The 20806-nt window shown below is 42.7% G+C and overlaps 1 protein-coding gene across 3 annotated transcripts in view; it reads right to left on the reverse strand.

Moving 5' to 3' along the window:
* eif3s6ip (eukaryotic translation initiation factor 3, subunit 6 interacting protein) overlaps nucleotides 1–20806 on the reverse strand; it is a 41739-nt gene that overhangs the window by 873 nt on the left and 20060 nt on the right. For all 3 annotated transcript variants that reach the window (XM_067974587.1, XM_067974589.1, XM_067974588.1), the window contains 11 exons: nucleotides 20530–20609; nucleotides 18917–18978; nucleotides 17977–18046; nucleotides 15098–15171; nucleotides 13814–13985; nucleotides 12926–13080; nucleotides 11144–11314; nucleotides 9868–10001; nucleotides 5750–5923; nucleotides 2265–2454; nucleotides 1883–1963 (listed from right to left, as the gene is read on the reverse strand). In XM_067974587.1, coding sequence (XP_067830688.1) covers nucleotides 1883–1963; nucleotides 2265–2454; nucleotides 5750–5923; nucleotides 9868–10001; nucleotides 11144–11314; nucleotides 12926–13080; nucleotides 13814–13985; nucleotides 15098–15171; nucleotides 17977–18046; nucleotides 18917–18978; nucleotides 20530–20609 — 1363 coding nt within the window. The remainder of the gene's footprint in view (nucleotides 1–1882; nucleotides 1964–2264; nucleotides 2455–5749; nucleotides 5924–9867; nucleotides 10002–11143; nucleotides 11315–12925; nucleotides 13081–13813; nucleotides 13986–15097; nucleotides 15172–17976; nucleotides 18047–18916; nucleotides 18979–20529; nucleotides 20610–20806) is intronic.

The raw sequence follows: 20806 nt of genomic DNA on the forward strand, positions 1-20806 counted from the left end.
GGCAACTCTATTACTAGCAGATCTCCTGTCACACTGTTTTATAACAGTGAGTGTTATATAATGTGCAATTTATTAATCTTCTGTAAAAGTGGAGATATGAAAAATCTGGTCTGTCCCTTAATTGCAGCGAAGTCTAACTGCTGTAGATATAATCATCTTGGGTCAATTGCGATTGTTGAGGGACATGAGGCTGGAGTTGTTTTCCTTGGAGCAGAGGAGGCTGAGGGGAGACTTGATTGAGGTGTACAAAATTATGAGGGGCCTAGATAGAGTAGACAGGAAGTACCTATTTCCCCTAGCGGAGAGTTCAAGAACTAGAGGACATAGATTTAAGCTGATTGGCGGAAGGATTTGAGGGGACATGAGGAAAAACCTTTTTACCCAGAGGGTGGTGGGTGTATGGAATTCGCTGCCCGAATTGGTGGTGGAGGCAGGGACCCTCAACTCTTTTAAAAAAGTACCTGGACCTGCACCTAAAGTGCTGTAAGCGGCAGGGTTACGGACCAGGTGCTGGAAGGTGGGAATAGAATGGGCACCTGGTTGTTCTTCGAGCCAGCATGGACACGATGGGCCGAATGGCCCCCTTCTGTGCTGTATCTTTTCTATGGTTCTATTTGCAGATTGATGGATGCTGATAAAATTCCAGCTCCAGATAAGAAGAAACCAGCATGAAATAACTACCCTTCTTTCTCTTTATACTTTTAACGCCTCAAGTTTAATGGACATTAAATATATATTAAAAAAGTACAATAATTTTCTCAAACACTTCTATTTCTAGATGCTCTTCTAAAGTTCCCTCCAGACTAGTAGGATGAAAGTCCCTCTCTGCTGATTGTTGAGAGCGCTACGTGAAATGGGTGATTTTCAACTCAAGCCCAGCGGATACAGCGCCAAGGTGGCCCAAATGGGAAACTTTGATCAACAGGCCATAAGGTCGAATGGGTGGAGGAAATAGAAAAATTTCACACAGTATGGCAAAAAGGAGTTCTTCTGAGGTTGAAGCATATTGACGCGGTCAAGAAAAGGGAGCTTCACTGTGCAGCTGGGCCTGTGCTATACCTGGATATGTTCTCCAATCTCCAGTGTTGAACAACAAAAATTCACCAAAATAAAAAGATAGAATGTTTCCACTTGTGGGGAGTCCAAAGCTAGAGGTCATAAATATAAAATAGTCGCTAATAAATCCAATAGGGAAGAATGTGGAACTCGCTACCACAAGGAGTAGTCGAGGCAAATGGCATAGATGCATTTAAGGGGAAGCTAGATAAGCACATGAGGGAGAAAGGAACAGAAGGATATCCCGACAGGGTTGGAAGAAGTAGGGAGGAGGCTCGTGTGCAGCATAAATGCCAGCATAGACTAGTTGGGCCGAATGGCCTATTTCTGTGCTGTACTTTCGATGTGAAATGAACGCTACGTGATACGTTTTCTGTATCAGTGAAAAATATTTAACACATTGCCAATGATTTCCTATATGAGCGTCACTTCAAACATTTTGATATACGTTGTCTAATGGAGGCCTATTAAGAGATTATCTAACTTCAGTTACACTCCCTGGGAAAGTATTCAACCCGCTCGTCTGGCAATCCTGCTGAAGGGAGGCTGGGAGAGAGTCACTCTTCAATTACCACTTTGCACCTCAATGTGACGCAGTTCAATAAATATCACCTTGTCCTCCGGTTCCGAACAACTTTTAGTTTTAATGCAGTCATGAGCTTTTGTACCAGATTAAAAAAAAGACGATTTAAACAGTCAGAGATTCAGGAGCACTGACAAGAAAGGTCCATGTCCCACTTCAATAGTGGTAACGCCTGATCTAGGCAGAGCTGAAGGAAGGCAGTGAGTGAAGACTGGTTACATAAAAGAAAACGTCCCGCCTCACCTCTTCAAATTTGTGAATCTGCCTGATGAAGAAGTCACCATATCGCCGTGCCACTTTGGTGTCTGCGATGTGGATCATGTCCTGAACGAACAGAGAAAACAAGTTTTAAAAAGAAATACAAATCATTCCACGCTGGGTAAAGGCGTGGTCTGGTACTATACTATATAGACCGGAGGGTCCCGGATTCAAACCCCAGTCTGCTAAAGAGTAGGCTGATCTCAGCCAGGGCAACAAATTGACGTGCTACAACTGGCCTCGGACCCGAGGGTCACACAGTGAAAACAGTTACTTGGGCGAAGTAGCAGAGGGCCGGTCAGCACCTGTGGGACTGTACCCCAGCAGGAATAAGAATAAATGGTGCTCTTACCTAAATAAAACCCACCTTATCAATGTAGAAGTCAACCTCAGAAGCAGACTGGAATTCGCCGTCCAGTGCTGAGATCCCACTTGTCCAGACCAGATTCTTCATCTTGTGCTTGAAGACCAAGAGGTTGATGCGGAACTCCTGCTCGGTCATGTCAAGAAATCCGGCCAGCTTGACAACAGGCATCGTGGTATACAGCTTTAAGAAACTACAAGGGAACAGAAGGCAACCAAATCAATGGCAAACAAGAGTGAGTGGCATGTATTTATATTGGCAGCAAAACTGATGACATTTGAAACAAAAATGAAATGGAACACATCTTCAGATAGTTATTAAGTGAACCCTTTAAATAAAACCAACTAATGCAATGCCCCAGTGACTCTGCACCTTTGTGCCTCTTGTTGTGCTCGTCAAGTCTCCTATAGAGTCACCTTGAATCAATTGATGGATCTCTTGCCCGTTGTCAGAAGGTTGTCAAGTCCCACTCCAAGATTTCAGTGTTTAATCCAGGCGGACACTCCTGTGCAATACTGATGGAATTCTGCATTGTTGTAGGTGATGCCCTTTAGATGGGATGTTAAACACATCTGGCTATCCAGGCACACAACAGCACTATTCGTAAAACAGGGAGTTCTCCCAAAGTCCTGGCCAACATTCCCTCTCAATCAGCTCTACCATATAACACATTAACCATTATCTCATTGTCGTCTGGGATATCTCACTGTACACAAAATGGGTACTCTATTTGCCTGTAATAACAACCACTGCTGTTGAAAGTAATGCATTTTTATGCAAATCACTTTGGGATCTTTGAGAGATGTGATAAGGTGTTAAATAAATACTAGTTTTCTTTCTTTTCTCCCTAGTTTTTGGTTTCCCAAATGTAGAAAATGGTTCTATTTTTCCAAAGTCTTTTAAAATAGTTTATGAGCTTTCCGTTAGTGCAGAATGCCTGTCCGACGAGCTCTGCTTCAGAACGATAGCAGCATTTGCTTTTCAATCATGGCAAACTTCTGCCCTCAGGCAGCTTATCTAAAAGGAGAATCCTAGCAGCCTTGAGGGACTCCCATTCCTCCTTAACCCCAAAAAGTTGCTCCAAGTCAACTTGGTCTCCATATTTTATGCACACCCTATTATAAATGGTATGGGTAGAGGCCTAAGAACAGGCAGCTTAATCTCCTTGCAGGAGGAATACTGCATAGCAGAGACAAAATAATTTTTCCCCACAGGAGTAAAATGTATTTGTGGGGAGGAGGCAGTATAACATATATACAAAACAATGTTTATTTTTTTGCACAATACTTTGGGGAAGAAATAATAAAAAAAGCATATTCTTTAGTCATCCTGGCCTGAGGCTGTTTCAAATTCAATAAAAACTGCCCCTCCTCTGAAGTGTGACATAATTAGAGATATAATTACATAGATTTTACAGCAAAAAAAACAGGCCATTAGATCTATACCGATGTTTATGCTCCACACGAGCTTCCTCCCACCTTACTTCATCTCATCCTATCTCCACATCCTTCTATTCCTTTCTCACTCATGTACTTATCTAGCTTCCCCATAAATGCATCTATGCTATTCGTCTCAGCCACTTCTTGTGGGAGCGAGTTCCACATCCTAACCACTCTCTGGGTAAACAAGTTTCTCCTGAATTCCTTGTTGGATTTATTAGTGACTATCTTATATTTATAGCCCCTAGTTTTGGGCACCCCCACAAGTGGAAAACATCTTCTCTACGTCTACCCCATCAAACCCCTTCATAATTTTAAAGACCTCTATCAGGTCACCTCTCAGTCTTCTCTTTTTCTAGAGAAAAAAGCCCCTGAAAGGAAGGCAAATGCTGGAAATCTGAAATAAAAAGATGCTGGAAATGAACAGAATGTCAATCAGCATCTAAAAGAAAGAGATGGGTTGACAGTTTGGAGAAGGAATTAGGCCCAACATGTTTAAGGATCTTCTCTTATGCAGATGCGGACCCATCTGCTTGTGTAATTCCAGTAGATTTGCTTCCATTTGTGATTTGAATTAATCTTCTTTCATTTGAAAAAGCACAGTGCTCCGAAACAGAGCATGCATCTCTGATTCATTAACATCTTTCAAACTTTCTTCTTAACGTTCTAAAAAAAAAATCCAGCAGACAGATGCCATGGTTTGCACGACTAAATGGAATTTCTGTGTCTGTTTCACTCCAAGATGCTTACACGGCCATCCATCAATCACACATACAGTGCAGAGCAAGTTCTACTTGTAATTAATACATCCACATAAATATACTATTTACATTTAACAGATTGCAGGGATTTAAACAAACAAAGTCAACAACTGAATGTGATCACTCGCATTTAAACTGTTTGCAGCTTTTTCTTTGAACTAAACTGGTTTTGGCATGTGGAGCTAGTGTTTGTTTAAGCAGGAGGTTGTTGCTCTGCATTTCCATACGCTCCAATCTTTCTGGATCTGCCATCCAAAGGTGCATTAAGTGACTGTAAGTTTGTGCAGTGTAAATCCCGAGTTAAGGTTGAACTGACTCTGGATTTAGGTTGCATTTACATTGCTGTGAGTTGAAACCATTTAACTCTGGCACTGCAGCTCTAGAGTAAATGCACACATAAAAATGAGGCCATTCTTGCGAGAGGGGAAGCCTATTTTACTGAACGTTTCCCCCTCCCGTTTCTTGCCAATTTTCCCCCCCATTTCTCTTCTCCTAAAGGCGTCAACACTTTGTTGGGGAACGGAGGTTCCATAGGGACGAGTCATCCTCAAGTAACTTGCCATAGGATCCTTTACGCCCCCCCCCCCCACCCACCCCCGAACAAGTAGGGAAGGCCATGGTTTAACGTCCCATCTGTATGATGGTACGCTGACAATGCACTGTAATGTCAGCCTAGATTATGTGAAGTGGGGTTTGAACCCACAAGCCTCTGATAGAGATGAGAATGCTATTATTGCCTGGATGAGCCTCAGTGCAGGCTTCAAACCTGTAGCTGTCTAGCGACAGAGTGGTTCAATTCCACCTTTCAAGCAGAGTGTGAGGTGGTGTTTAAAATGACCAAAGGATCATTCGTTGGAGTAGGTGGAGAGAAACTATTTCCTCTGGTGGGGGGCAACCAGAACAAGAGGATGTAATCTTAAAACATTAGAGCTAGGGAAATCAGGAAGTACTTTATTCGAAGGGAAAAAATTGCAGGGCTATGGGGAAAGAAAAGGGAAATGGGACTAACTGGATTGCTCTTTTAAAAGAGCCAGCGCAGGCACGGTGGGCTGAATGGCCTCCGCCTGTGCTAGAACTACTATGATACTGAACTGAGCTGACACATGAAAGCTGCAAGAGCACTTTCCAAAGGGAGTTAATGGAAATAACAAACAGATGGCAGTCCCTCATTATCAGCTGCCCAAGCTTAATATATATAGCTGGGCAGGGTACAAACATTATTACAAACACACCAATGGATAGAAGGGACCAGCATCAGCTATTCCTGGTGCTCTCTGAGCTTATGTACCTGCGGATAGTGGAAAGTACGGACTGCTGCTGCACCTCATCCATAAACACTTTCAGCTGTTGCAGGAAGGGCTCCTTGTGGTAGTTGGCATGGACCGTGTCATAATTTGGCACCACCGGCGATAGGAACTTGGGGCAGGCAAAGCTGAACAGCTCCTCAAAAATCTGCATCTCTCTGCATCATCAGAGAAAAGGGGAAAAAGCAAATGGAAAGACAGTCATCAAAACAAAGCTTTGGAAAAGCACAGCAGCTCAGTCAGCAGCTGAAAGAACAGGTTACGGTTTTGACTGAAATGTGTGCACTTTTATCGCACTGTTAATACCAGATAAATACATACCTGCTGCAGTGCTGCTTCAGTGCTCAAAATAATAGTAATCTTGACTCGCTATCTCAGAATTTCGTTATGATAGGGAATCTATTGAAATACCTCTTTTTCTTAAACAGCAGGTAAGGGAACCCACAAGGGGTATGGTAATATAGACCGAGGGCCTAGCCATTCTGGTGCTGGGATTGATCCTGTACCCAGCTTGCGCCACGTATCCAGTTTCTAGCCCTATTTGTCTATATGCTTACAAGTAGGAAAGCCACCGGGGACTTCAAACTACGAACCAATCCATACGAGTTCTCTGTGAAATGTCAAATAACTTCTGAAAGAGATGTTATTTATATATCTCGAAAGAACAGTTTCTAAGCAACCGCAGATGACTTGCCCTGAACCTATCAATTCTGAGATTATTGTCATGTGACAATAATCCTTGTGAGTCATACGCTACACCACCAGTAGGTGGCAATGTTGCACCACATATACTTCATTCTCACTCAAATGTAGAAGACACCTCAGCTGGAATTGAGTTAAGGCAGAGACTAACATTTTTAAGAGAAAAAGTGGATAAACATCTGATGCAGAGGAAGACAGAGGGCTATGAGGAGAGAGCACAGCTTGGATTGCTCTAGTAAAGAGGCGACACAGACACGGTGAGTCATATGGCCTCCTTCTGTAGTCCTCCTCCTGGTTCAAGAAAGCATTTGACTGTCCTACATAACAGACTGATTCACAAAATGTGTGCCAAAGGTAGACACCAAAGGGTGGTGTTGTGTGGGGAACTGTCAGAGTGGAAACTGGTTACCAGTGGAGTTCCACAAGGATTGGTTTTGGAGTTGCTATTTAGAGGATGCAATATTGTCCAACGTTGGCAGATAACACGAAATTGGGTTCAGTGGCCAATGATGCTAACGGTGCAATAATCCAGAGATATCTGGACAGGCTAGGTCAGTGGGCAGAGAGGTGGCAGATGAAGTTGAACATGATTAAGTATAAAGTCATGAGATTAACTAGAAGAAGCAAGAATGTGGATTACATATTAATGGACAGTGTGTTTGAGGTAACCAAGGAGGAATAGGTCTAGGGCTTTTACAGGGTAGGTTGTTAAAACCATTGGATCAGTATTCACAGGTGGTGAGAAATCAGATAAAAAAATGGAAGTAATGTTGAAACTGTATCTGGTCTTGGCAAGGCTACAACTGGAACACCATATCCAATTGTGGTCTCTGTATTACATAAGAACATAAGAAATAGGAGCAGGAGTAGGCCAATCGGCCCTTCAAGCCTGCTCCGCCATTTAATAAGATCATGGCTGATCTGATCCTAACCTCAAATCTAAATTCATGTCCAATTTCCTGCCCCCTCCCCGTAATCCCTAATTCCCTTTACTTACGGGCAAGATGTAGAGTTTTTTTGGGGAGGGGAAGAAAGAGTCCAGAAGAGTTATACAAGGCTGAGGTATGAGCCAAGATTGTAGCCTGGGACTTCACCCCCTGGAGAAGAGGATGAGGGAGGGCTTGATAGAGGTCTTTTTAAAGTTTTCACAGGTATGGAGGATTTAGATCCAGGAAAGTTCTGTCAGGCACAGGACTTAAAGACTATTGAACACAGTTTAAAATTAGAGCGAGGAAGAAGACTTGCATTTTGATAGCACCTGTCACAACCACATGATGTCCCAAACCCTTTACAGCCAATGAAGTGCTTTTGAAGTATAGTCACTGTTGCAATGCAGGAAACGTAGCAGCCAATTTGCACACAGCAAGGTCCTGCAAACAACAATGAAATAAATGACCAAATCATCTGTTTTAGGTGTTGGTTGTGGGATAAATATTGGCCAAGGCACTGGGAGAACTCCCCTGCTCTTCTTCGAATAGTGCCCTGGGATCTTCTACGTCCACCTGAGAGGACGTCTCATCTGAAAGACGGCACCTTTCGTCAGCCTGGATTGTGCACTCAAGTCTCTGGCAAGGGGCTTGAACCCACAACCTTCTGACAGGCGAGTGAGCTACCACTGAGTCACAGCTGACATCTAAGGTGTCAAAGGAAAATAGGAAATTTAGTCAACAGTTTTATTTTAGTAAGATGATGATAACATTTTGGAGCAATTACCAGCAGGGGTGGCAGAACAGAAAACTATGGAAGGGTTTAAACAAAAAAACTGGGTGAATTCTTATTAGGAAAGGGGCTATTAGTTTCATAATCAGGGTAAGGAACCCGATGGTAATTTTGGAAATGCAAGACATTACTATAAATTTCTCATTTTAATTTAGTTTTTTGTCCTTAAATTTTAGGTTTTACTTTTCTATTAATTCAGGTTGTTTCAGGAGTTTTCAAAATACGTCACATCACCTCTTATATAACTGAAGATTACAAGACGGCCTGGGAAACAATAAACGGGGGCTTGAATGACAGCTGGGGTTTTATTAGTGCACTTCATTATCAACATCTGTTCCAGATGCTGTGGACTTCTGGCCAGTGTTGTTCCTTTACCTTGAATTTTAATCTTAATATTTTTCTCCTAATTTTAGTCACATTAAAGAAAATACAATTTTAGGCAAATGTCTACATTCCCTTTAGGTAATGAAAATAATAAGTTTGTGGTTGCACCAACCATAAGTGCAGATTTCTAATGTACCGAACCACCTGCTACCTAATCCTTTTACACAGGATTCCTGATGCAAGCAGGAAGACTTGAATACAAAATCCTGATCCAAGCAGAAAGTGTACAATTTTCTTTGAAATCATCGGCTGAATATAGTAAGCCCACTGAGAAAATTCCCAACAGAAAGCAGCATATTGCAGAAATCTAGTTAACATTTCGATTAAGTGTCTTCCACTGTTTAGACTGAGTTGCTGAATGAGTGATTAAATGGGCCAGAGTTCAAAGAGTTGAAAACTGGCTACTTTTAATCAGCAGAAATCCTGATCCATAAATGTTATTTGGCAAGCACAGTATAAATTTTCAAGAGACATCTGTACTTGTCTCAGCAATTGCTTTGGATTGGAGACACTGGGGGTAATTTTAACCTAACTCACAGGATCGGGTGCAATGCTGGTTATTACTCTTCATCGGGGTAGGGTGTAAAACCAGATTTGCACCCGATTCCCGTCAGTTTCCCGACTGGCGGGTTAGATTAAATTTGCCCCCCATTATTTCAGGTACGCGCTCTTGTACCACACATTTCGAATTTACAATCTGAAAAAATTCTGCCTACTGAAGCTGGCATGCTTGAGCCACTGTCCATTCCAACAGAAGCATTAATTTATAGACTGGTTAACAATTGAATATGGAAGCTCACAAAGTTGCATAATCCAAACCCACTAGAACCGTTTTCAAATCCCTCCATGGCCTCGCCTCTCCCTTTCTTTGTAACCTCCTCCAGCTCTACAACACTCCGAGATCTCTGCGCTCCTCCAATTCTGGCCTCTTGCGCAGCCCCGATTTTCTTCACTCCGTCATTGGCGGCCCTGCCTTCAGCTGCCTGGGGCCTAAGCTCTGGAATTCCCTCCCTAAACCTCTCCGCCTCGCTACCTCTCCCTCCTCCTTGAAGATGCTCCTTAAAACCTACCTCTTTGACCAAGCTTTTGGTAACCTGTCCTACTATCTCCATATGTGGCTCGGTGTCAAATTTTGTTTGATAATCGCTCCTGTGAAGCGCCTTGGGACATTTTACTACGTTAAAGGCGGTATATAAATGCAAGTTCTTGTTGTTGTAATGCAGGACAACGTGCCATAACTGAACAATTGCAACATTAAACAAAAATAGACGACAGAGGGAGGGAACAGCAGACCTACCCTTTCTGCATGCGCAGCATTTTGTCTCCATACTTCTCTCGTAGCTGGGTGTGGATGCTCTCATCAATCCTCATCGGGTACAGCGTCAAGGCAATTGCCAACAGACTGTGCATCTGTTCGTTCTGTTTGTTTATCTACAGATGGATTTAAAGGGGGGGTGGGGGAAGAAAATGGGTTTTCGTTTCATTTATAAAGTTATTCCTACCCAATCCTACTTGTCCTCTATTCAACATAATTGTTTGGAAAACCTACATGAGTATCTGTTTAACACGGCATGAAGGAGAAGCATCATTTTAGTTGGTGGCCTGGGCTAGAAAACACCAAGCTGTGAGTTTAATTCAGTCTCCATCATAGTTGTGCTGGCCACGAGAAGTCCTTGCAGCAAATCTTAGGAATAAACTCACAACATAAATACTCTAAATGCCATTTAAGACTCTCACGTAAGTTAGACCAAAACAGCTGCCATCTGGTCATGAGCAACAAGCTCAAAATCACACACTAATTTATGTGGTTCGATTAAAGGCAAGTTAACACCAAATCTTAAGTTAGGATCCTTACAGAGTTATAGATGCAACATTTTTGTTCATCTCCAGCCCAACTGTATAAAACAAGATTCCACTGTATATACATGCAAAGCATTATGCGGGTTTAGCGCTGGCATGAATGGCTTACGGCACAAATGCATCATCTGCTGTGGTACTGAGCCCAGGACGGTCCCAGATCCAGTCCCCGGTGTTAGCTGTTGCCAGCTAGGGCAGGATCGTGGGTAATATATTTGGCCTCAGTTCCCTTGGGCTGGGATGGGGGGGGGGGGGGGGGGCGGGAAGGGGGAGAAAATATACCAGGGTTGCCGCTCCTAATTACCCAGTGACTCCTGCTGGAAAATCAGCACATATGAACACTGCGGTAAGAACAGGATTGGACCTGTCTGCGATGCCCCTCATGGCTGCTTGACACTCACTGTCTCGGCTGAGGCAAGATTGGTGTCAGCTGGGGAATCATTAAGGTTCGGCATCGCCAGATACGGTGGTGAGAAAATTGAGAACAAAAATCCCCCCAGAAATATTATCTACTCTTGCTAATTCAAAGTAGTTTCCTTTTGCTTGAAAAAAAAAGTGAATTATCCAGTAGTTTGAATTAAGTAATTTGAATCAAAACAGCCCAGGAGGGATTTCTTTGTTTTAAAAAAAATACGAATAATTGGAATTAAAAAACTTCAAACGAAGAGGAGTCGATTGTATATACAAGGCACCATAAACACTGCTTTTTGGTTTACCATCTCGTATTTGTAGGTCGAGCGTTGAAACATGTTCTTGGTTCTCTGAATATACAGCAATATGTTGGCAAACACACGTATCGAATCCTGGTAACGTCGCATCATCAGGTAGGCAAAGCCCACGTAATAATAAGTTGTGACTTGACACTCTGGCACTCGGGAGTACATACTCTGTAATGGAATCGAACACAATACGTCAAGCAGGTTCATAACGAAGCATCCAACTCCCAAAACCAGGTACGCATGGGTAGAAATCCATTACTTAACTCCACGTGACAACCAAAATCAAGTTTTGTATGATCTCTGTAGATTTAGCAGCCACAGTGATGTGACAGTCTCTCTCTATTTAGGGTGATGATGGGACAGCCGATGAATTGGGTTTAACAACCTTTCCTCCTGGTTTACCTGGAGTGTTGCGATCATTACAAGTTTATCATTGCGGGAAGCACGGGGCAGCAGTTAGAACATTTTCAGTAACCAGCGTAGTAAGAGGGGTCGAAGTGTCTGGAGGTAGCAGTACATCAGATGTTGTGACATCTATAGGAGAAAGATTTGAGTCTTGTTCTACTCTCCCTCACAGTTGAGATGAACCATCTTTCAAGAGCAAGTAAAAACCAGGGTAAAATTCTGATGAGGTTGTGCTTACAATTAAATGCTGAGCCTGACTTGGAAAGGGAAACACCTGATCTGGCAGCCAAATGCATTTAACTCACAGAGTCTTGTTTTTCATTTAACCATATATTTAAATTTGCTAAATTCAGTTCTGAGCGTCGATTACTCCACTAAAGACTGCAAGTCGAAGAGCAAATTACACTCTCCCCTCGTCATTTTTCTGTCCTCTCGTCCTGAAGGCATTAACTTCATGTGGTGCGATTACATGGGCACCTTCCAATACCTCCTCCAAGCGACCATTATTTGTGACTCTTGACAGTGGGCGTTGGTAGCTATTCAACCTTGATGGGCACCACAGCAGAGCCTGATCTCGACCAATACCCACACAGCAGGAGTCGCTGGTCAGTAATCAGGAAATGGAACTCTGGAGAACTTCCCCTCCCTAGTCCAGGGGTACTGAGGGCAATTATAACACTCCCAACCACGTCACAGCTGAATCACCGTAGCCTGGGGATCTAAGCCAGGGTCTTCCTGTAATCCCACTGAGCTATTGAGGGAACTTCAAAAGTTATGCTTAAAAGTAAGAGCAGTGGGCAAGCTCAGGGCTCTGACAGGCTGCACCAAGTGCTGTTGCCTCCCAATGTTTTTACACAGCGAGTTTCCAAACTCAACTTGTATATCGACAGGATGGAGGAGAATTGAGGCCAGGCCTTTCCCCAAATGGAAAACTAGCATGGAATTTACAGTTCTCAGCAAGCACGCTATTTAACAGCATTAGCACAGGCCTGGGACTAACTCCAGGGCCAGAGAACAGTGTACCTTAAAAGGAAAAAAAAACTCATTTAAAAAGCATCATTGGTGTATACACTCCTTCTTTTCTCACCCTCTCAATTAATGAAAACATTAAAAACTCTTGGTCGATTACATAGATTTGAAAAGACCTCTGCTGTCTATCTGGCTAGTCCCAGTGTTATGTTTCGCGTACAATATTTTCAGATGCATTACTCATGACCCGCTGACTTTTCGAACTCTTCTTTCTTGTAATGAAACCCCATCATTCATCAATAGCTACATCAAAAAGCTTGAGAATGTGATTCTAACCTATAGTTAAAATTAGCAGAATTAACTAATCTCAGTTAAGTAGCACAAATGTGCTGCAGCGGGATGTACCTTTTTATTGAGTTCGATGTTCTCGAGGACTTTGATGGCCTGGTAGTAATCACCAAGGAGTGAGTGGAGACGCAGGAGCCCTACCAAGCTGAAATATCCCAGCATTTTGTATAGGGAGTGACGTCCATACTCCCCAGCAACACTCTCGGGGTCTCCTGTAACCAGATGAACGGCAGCAGATGTTAATACAAAAAGAGTGAATGCAGGTGTCTGTACCGGTCAGTTTTAACCAGCACCTAAAAACAGATTATCTGGTCATTATCACACTGCTGTTTGTGGGAGCTTGCTGTGCGCAAATTGGCTGCCGTATTTCCTACATTACAACAGTGACTACACTTCAAAAGTATTTCATTGGCTGTAAAGAGCTTTGGGATGTCCTGAGGTTGTGAAAAGTGCTATATAAATGCAAATTCTTTCCTTCTTTCATAAGAATAAGGATATCATTTGTACGTAAGTGTGACTCATACAACTGATGGAAAAATACAGACGAAAAGAAAAAAAACACAAATGTTTGAAATCTGAATTAAAAACAGAAAAGGTGTAGCAGGTAAATCGGGGGTCGGTAAAATGTGAAGTAACATTTGGAAAATGTTCGGAACCGAGCTGGCTGCTCAAGCACTTTTTAATGATGCTACACTAATTTAAATGTAGTCTTCTGCCCAGAGAAAAAACCAAACGTTAGTTTTTAAATTTAAGTTAAACACACATCACAAGGCCAACCTACCAAAGAAAAAAAAAAATTCAGTGCAGAGTAAGTTTGCCAGGAAATGAAAAAAAAAACTTTACAAAGATTTCCTAAGAATGACAGCACAGCACCAAATCAGGAAATGAGGGGGAGAAAGCAACAAAGAAATAAAATGAAAATAAACCAGAACGATCCACACTTGCCTCCACTGGTGTAGACTTCCAGCTGCCGGTTGATGTTGGATTTGTCGACCAGTGAATGCAGGACATTGAGCACACTATGAACATTCCATATTTTGGGATTTGACCGCAGGAATTCGATCTCCTCTTCCGTCTTCTTGGCTGTTTTGCAGCGGTACTGACTAAAAGACTGGAACTGTATGGAGAAACGGAGAAAAGGTTACAATGGAAGATATCGAGATGGTTAGTACGCTAAGAGGTAAGCCAAATTTGGGTCAAATCTCTGGGGAGTGCTAATAAAGATGGCTGGAAATTGCTGCAGGGCAACCCAGTAAAGCCACATTTCTGTTTGTGCTCTTGAATAAATGCGTGGCTTATTCCTAACATTGTTTTAATCTCTGCCTGGACTCCAGTATTGCAAATGCAGGAGTTGTAAGGAAATGGGCATATAAAAGGTTTGATCCAGTACAAATCCTAGGGCACACAGATTAAGTAACCCAGTCATCATGCCATTCTTTTCATAACACTGTGTTCGACTGGAGCAGTTCAAATAAAAAAGGCACGAGATGCATTTGGAAATGAAACTGAAACTATTCAATTCTAAATCTGGACTCGCTTCATGGTTCTAAATATTACCCCAATCTTAAGCCTTTATTTCTGCTCTTCGTAACACTAAGATGACGTGGACAGGACTGCAAATAGAACATGTACCTTGCAAGAATAGATAAGTTTCCCTGTGGATTTCTTACTCAGCATCACCCCCTCCCGATGTGCTCTAACAGCCTAGATAATTACTGGCGATTGACAATAAGATGAGGCCAAGTCTGAATTCAATTGTTGCACAGACTCAAACATAGGAACAGGAGTAGGCCATTCAGCCCCTAGGGCCTGTTCCGCAAACACACAAGCCCCCCTGAAATGGAAAAATAATGCTCACAGTTGAGATTTGGGCAAGCTTCTTCGACAGCACCTCCCAAACCCACGACCTCTACCACCTAGAAGGACAAGAGCAGCAGGCACATGGGAACAACAACACCAGCACATTCCCCTCCAAGTCACACACCATCCCGACTTGGAAATATATTGCCGTTCCTTCATCGTCGCTGGGTCAAAATCCTGGAACTCCCTTCCTAACAGCACTGTGGGAGAACCTTCACCACACGGACTGCAGCAGTTCAAGAAGGCGGCTCACCACCACCTTCTCAAGGGCAATTAGGGATAGGCAATAAATGCTGGCCTTGCCAGCGATGCCCACATCCCATGAACGAATAAAAAAAATGTTAACCTAAAGAGAAGGCAAAAAGTCACCTGGTAAATGAACTCATCAATGATGTCCCACAGCCACTGGTTTGGGAGCTCGAGGGGAACCGGGCCATCTGCATCTAAAGACATGATAAAGATTGTTTTGATTTAAAAATAGTAGAATCTAAAGATCTGAAAACTCAACAATTCATGCTCGATTTATTATCACACAGGTGTAGTGTCCTCAGGCTATTCATTGTAAAAGTCATACATTACAGAATTCTTCTTCCCCAACTACTTTTTGGTAGCTGGTTATTCTATTAGAGAGGTACCCAAATTATTTTTGCTGAGCACCCACCCCGATCAGAGATTCCTGTTCCATTCGCATGTAAGAAACATTATTTTTGTCTAATTAATGTTCATGTAGATACAGCTGGTAACCCAGAATACTTCAGCATTTTGGTCACTATCGCTGTTTTAATTCAACTTCCTTACACTTTTGAGTTTTAATATGAAGTCCAATCAGATCATTAGAGCTCACTGGCCACAAAATCTAAGACGAAGTACGGTGGGAGGAGGCTTGTGTGGAGCATGAACACCAGCATGGACCAGTTGGGCCGAATGGCCTGTTCCTGTGCTGTAAATTCTATGTAAAACTCCTTGAATCTGCTTCCTCTTCCACCGTACTCCACAAAACCACTACAACGAAGTGTGAGCAGGGCTAAATTACGAGGACAGGTTGCATAGACTGGGCTGGTATTCTGTCAAGTATAGAAGATTAAGGGGTGATCTAATTGAGGTGTTTAAGATGATCGAAGGATTTGATAGGGTAGGTGGAGAGAAACTGTTTCCTCTGGTGGGAAATCTAGAACAAGGAGGGCATAACCTTAAAATTAGAGCTAGGTCATTCAGGAGTGATGTCAGGAAGCCCTCCTTCACACAAAGGGGAGTGGAAATCTGGAACTCTCTTCCCCCAAAAAGATGTTGAGGCTGGGGGTCAATTAAAAATTTCAAAACTAAGATTGATCGATTTTTGTGAGACAAGGGTATTAAGGGTTCCGGAACTAAGGCGGGTAAATGGAGTTAAGATACAGATCAGCCACGATCTAGTTGAATGGCGGAACAGGCTCGAGGGGCTGAATGACCTACCCCTGTTCCTATGTTCTTTGATCGGAGAGATTTTCCAACCACTATGGCAGCGTGAACAACTTCAAAAGGAAATTGCAGGAGCCTCCTCTCCTCGGGCTGGGGATACGAGCCGGTGCGGGATGAACAATTAGATTGGGGTCAGTGGTCGGGTTGTTTGGTGGTAGAACAGGGGAGTAATGAATCGCTGGGTTGCTTTGGATGAGGTAAAATATATAGTTTAATTATTTTCCCCTGCAAACATTAAGGACCGATGAATTCGGATGCCGTTGTTAATTTGTTTCTCAATTTAAGATGACACCGAGCAAGCAGCAACATAAAGCAGGGCAAAATGAACTTTCCACAAAGGTGCAGAGCCCTGGGATATGACGAGGCTGAGATGCTGTTATAGGAGAGCTATATACCCATTCCCACTAAACATCACAGGAACCCAAGGGCTCAAGAGGGCCTTGATGCAGGAACATAAAAATAATCGGACGCTCCGCAGAGCTGCAGAACTTGGGCCAAAGAATATTTTAACAGATTTCTGAAGCGCAGTTAGGTGAGGGGGGATACGGACTTGCTGCTATTTATTTATTTCTCTATGGCAACGGGGATCCCAGGGCTCATGAGCACGCAAAAAAAATAAATTTATGCTGCACAGAGGTACAGCCCAGAAGGCAAATAACTGAACAGAACATATTTAAACTAAGGAGTTTTGAAAATACCTGTAAACTGGAATTGTTTGCAGGGATGCCTGAATTTTGGAGAGCACAGAATCGGGAATCAGCCTGAGGGAGTTGAGGGGAGGGTTACAACGTCGTCAATGGAGAAAATACCTATTGCGGGCATTGCTGAGTTACAGCTAGCGTCATCACAGCCCTGATAACCTTGTCGCGGGCCCCAATATAACAATCTCTTCTACCATAATGCAGTAATACTGACCACATTCTCCAACTTTCTCCCCTCCTCACCACTTCCCTTGACCCTCAGCTACATTTGTGTTGTCGGACTGCTTGACTGACATCAAATCTTAGATAAGCCACACAAATTTCTCCAGCTCAAATCAGGAAAACCAAAGACATCGTCTCTGGCTCCCGCAATAGACTCTACTCCCTAGACACGAATTCTATCATTCCTATTTCCTCAGGCAGAACCAGACCCTCCGTAACCTTCGCGATCCACTTGTTCCTGAGCGTAGCTTTAAACCTCACATTCTATCAATCACCAAGATTGTTTACTTCTGCCTCTGCAACAATGCCTGCCTCCAACCCTACCTCAACCCCTCTGTTGCTGAAACTCCTAGTAACACAGTAACAGTTTCAAGCAAAAGGCCGACAGCCCATCTATTCACAGTATTCCCTTAGTGGCCTTGCTAATAACCCTGAGTCTCAATTGTTGACAAGAGCCTCTCTAGTTCCTTCTTGAAAGCCATTAAGGTTTCTTGCTTCACCAACCGTGCTGGTAATCTGTTCCATGTACTTACCCCCGTTTTAGTAAAAAAAGTTCCTCCTGCATTTCCTATTTTCTTGTTTTGTCCTTAATTTGTAAATTAACCCCTTGTGCTTAAATTCTATAAATGGGAGAAAAACTTACTTGAATCTAATTTGTCCAAAACTTTCATAAGTTTAAACACTTCTATTATATCCCCTCTCAGTCCTTTACAGAGAGTAAATTGGTGATCAAGAAAGGAAAACAAATTATGAAAAAAAGTGAAGAAAAGAAATTATGGGCTGATGTACCGTGTGCATGAGGTGGGGGGCGGGGGAGAAAGAGAATGGGAGAACACCAAAAAAATATTACACTAAATATGTACTTACTGAGAATATAATTGAACAGATTGCAATAGTTGTAGTATGATTCAAACCTCTGCTCCAATGTAGGTCCTCCCTATGAAGTAAAGAGAACCAATGAATATTACAGGAACACCTCAGAGTTCCCTAAACTATCCTTAAAGTATAGTTTTCCATGGACGTTGCACAGAAGCTTAAAGTCCATCAATACTCAACAACTTTTTGACAACAGTGTTAATTGTATGATTTGTATCAATTAGTGTTAATTGTATTCAAGTGGTGGGAATCACCTGGGGACTCTCTTGTATCCTTTATATAGGAGAGCTAAGCTGGGGTGTGGTGTGTTTGCAAGAGGAAACTCTGTGAGTAAAGGCTTGGAAGTAACTAAAGACCAGGCTCTAGTATTCTATCCTTCACCACATGGCTATCCAATTTTAACATATAGTACCAAACTACTGGCTATATGGCATACTGTGCTGTGGAATTTCCCAACAATTAACTACAGCTCTCCATAAATCTATGGCAATGGCATCCTGATCACTGATCTTTCGGTGTGACTACCATTAGGCATAAAGACCATTGCATATACTGATGACCTGCACTCAGAAACCCAAGCTGAAATCAAAATAAAATCTCCCAAAAAAGCCGGTAACGGTACATACATTATAAATGAAAAAAAAGTGTGCCAAGAGTGATTACAAGGCTTTACTCTCATTTAATTTTTATAGAATAGAATATAAGCTCCTGTTTAAGATTTTGAAAAGCAAAATACAAGTCTGTAAGTCACTTCCAACATACAAGATCAAATGGTTATTGCTTTACATTTCTAATTAATGAGCACCGGTACGAAAAACTACAAGGAAAAACTGCACATCTGTAAGAACTGATAAAATTTGCATGTAAAATATATGTTTAATACAGTTAATATGTTGAGCAAACAAATGAAGCGGTCGAGATTAGGACTTACGCTGACTTTAGCATAAATGTGTCTGTAGTAGAGTTCCTTGTACAGAATAAGAAAGACAGCATCTGGAAAAGACCAATTAGGAGGTGAACACAGTTGATCAGACCTCAGTCAGTACTTGTACCCACAAAAGAAACAAGTTACTCTGCATAAAAGGATGGCAACTACACATTATCGGATAGGCAACGTCACAAACTTTAAAAAAAAGATCCATTGCCTTTAATATATACATTTCATCTCCTCTCCTCCTCCTCCTCCCCCGCCCCCCATAAAGGTAACCAACAGACTTTATTAAAAAAAATTAAGTTTCTGTTCAAACTATTAAATTTCACAGGGCATTCTAGGGATAAAGGGTCCCCAATTCTTAGTGCTCGAAACCAGCCATGGCCGCCAGAGGGGAGAGGCCAGAGGACCACCCTAAATTTGTCTTTTGATTCCATAATCCAGGGGGAGCTGCAGGTGCCAATGAGGAGGCCCAACGCAGCTCACCTGTGGGAGGCCTCATCAATTTCGGCTGGCGCAGAGTCCCCCATAGGTTAGTTCTGCTGGGGGAGGACAGCAAGAGGGACCTGCCAGATGCCCTCAGTTGTTTTATGGATTCAGGAGGTGCAATCCTGCTCTTTCCGACTCCACAAAAAAGACATTTCAGGATGTTTTGGCACCTTTTTTTGAGCTGCCTTTAAGGACCACTGGTTAAGCATCTCAAGACCCAGAAATACTGGTCGCAGCTCGTGAAGCGCAGACCCAGACTGGTGTAAAGTAATTTAGGCATCTGGTTGGAAATGGACACAGGAACCTCATTTCAAAATTGAAATGAGGCATCTGCTCATTTCAGCCGACAGCCAGGGCCACCTAAAAAAAAAGCCAACGACCAATTTAGCAGTAGCTCGAGGCTGGTGCAGATTGGACGGGGGCCTCTCCCCTGCTAAATTGGTTAGCGCTGCTCCCGTTTCATGCTTAGATACCGGCCAATTTAGACCCCCAACGTATCTCAAGTCTGATGACTATCTTGTTTCAGGGTGGGATATGTGAGGAAGTAAGCGGATGTCTTTTAGGACCATTATAACACATTTTGCACTGGGAGATTCAAACAGAATTGATTTTTTGTGGCAGACTTCGTAATCGATACCCTGAACCAGGCAGGTCTGCGGTATTACACAATGCTGTCGGTTGACAAGTCAGCTTGGTTCATTGATGAGAGTTGTTCAGGTAGACCTACCACTTTGGAGGAAGGGGGAGGAAGTTTCTTCCCACTCAGTTCCAGATAATCACGCAAGTCAATGTCCTAATGGATGTGGGGTGGTCCTAGCTGGACAGGCAGTGGAAGCTTACTAGTTCTTTGTGTCTGGCTTATGTGGATTTCCCAATAGTTGGGTTTAGAGGTTCCCAAGCACCCAGAGGGGTTGTCACGCAGGCATGCCAGACATCCGGCTGACCAAAAAAAAAGTGATCACTTAATTCCATTTAAAAAAACAATGCAAGTGTGCACTGAATACATTTTTAAACTGCAAGTCTTATTTCACTGCTTGGGCACAACTTATACAGGCTAAGAGTCCATGACCTCGTTAAACATCAAAGAATATCATTACGTAGAAGCTGAAAGCAGAGAACTGTACCATTTCGACATATGGATGCAATAGCTTCTGCCTCTGGCCAGGGAGAGTTTTTGAAGAATCTTTCTGTCAGCTTGTTCCAGCTGAGGAAGTAAAATAAATAGGAGAATTCAAAATCATTAAAAAGAAAGACCTGCATTTACATAGCGCCTTTCACAACATCAGAACGTCCCAAAGCGATTTACAGCCAACGAAGTACTTTTTTTTTGAAGTGCGGTCACTGTTGTAATGTAGGAAACGCGGCAGCCAATTTACGCACAGCAAGCTCCCACAAACAGCA

The sequence above is a fragment of the Heptranchias perlo genome, chromosome 40 (assembly GCF_035084215.1).
Source record: "Heptranchias perlo isolate sHepPer1 chromosome 40, sHepPer1.hap1, whole genome shotgun sequence".
Lineage (NCBI taxonomy): Eukaryota > Metazoa > Chordata > Chondrichthyes > Hexanchiformes > Hexanchidae > Heptranchias > Heptranchias perlo.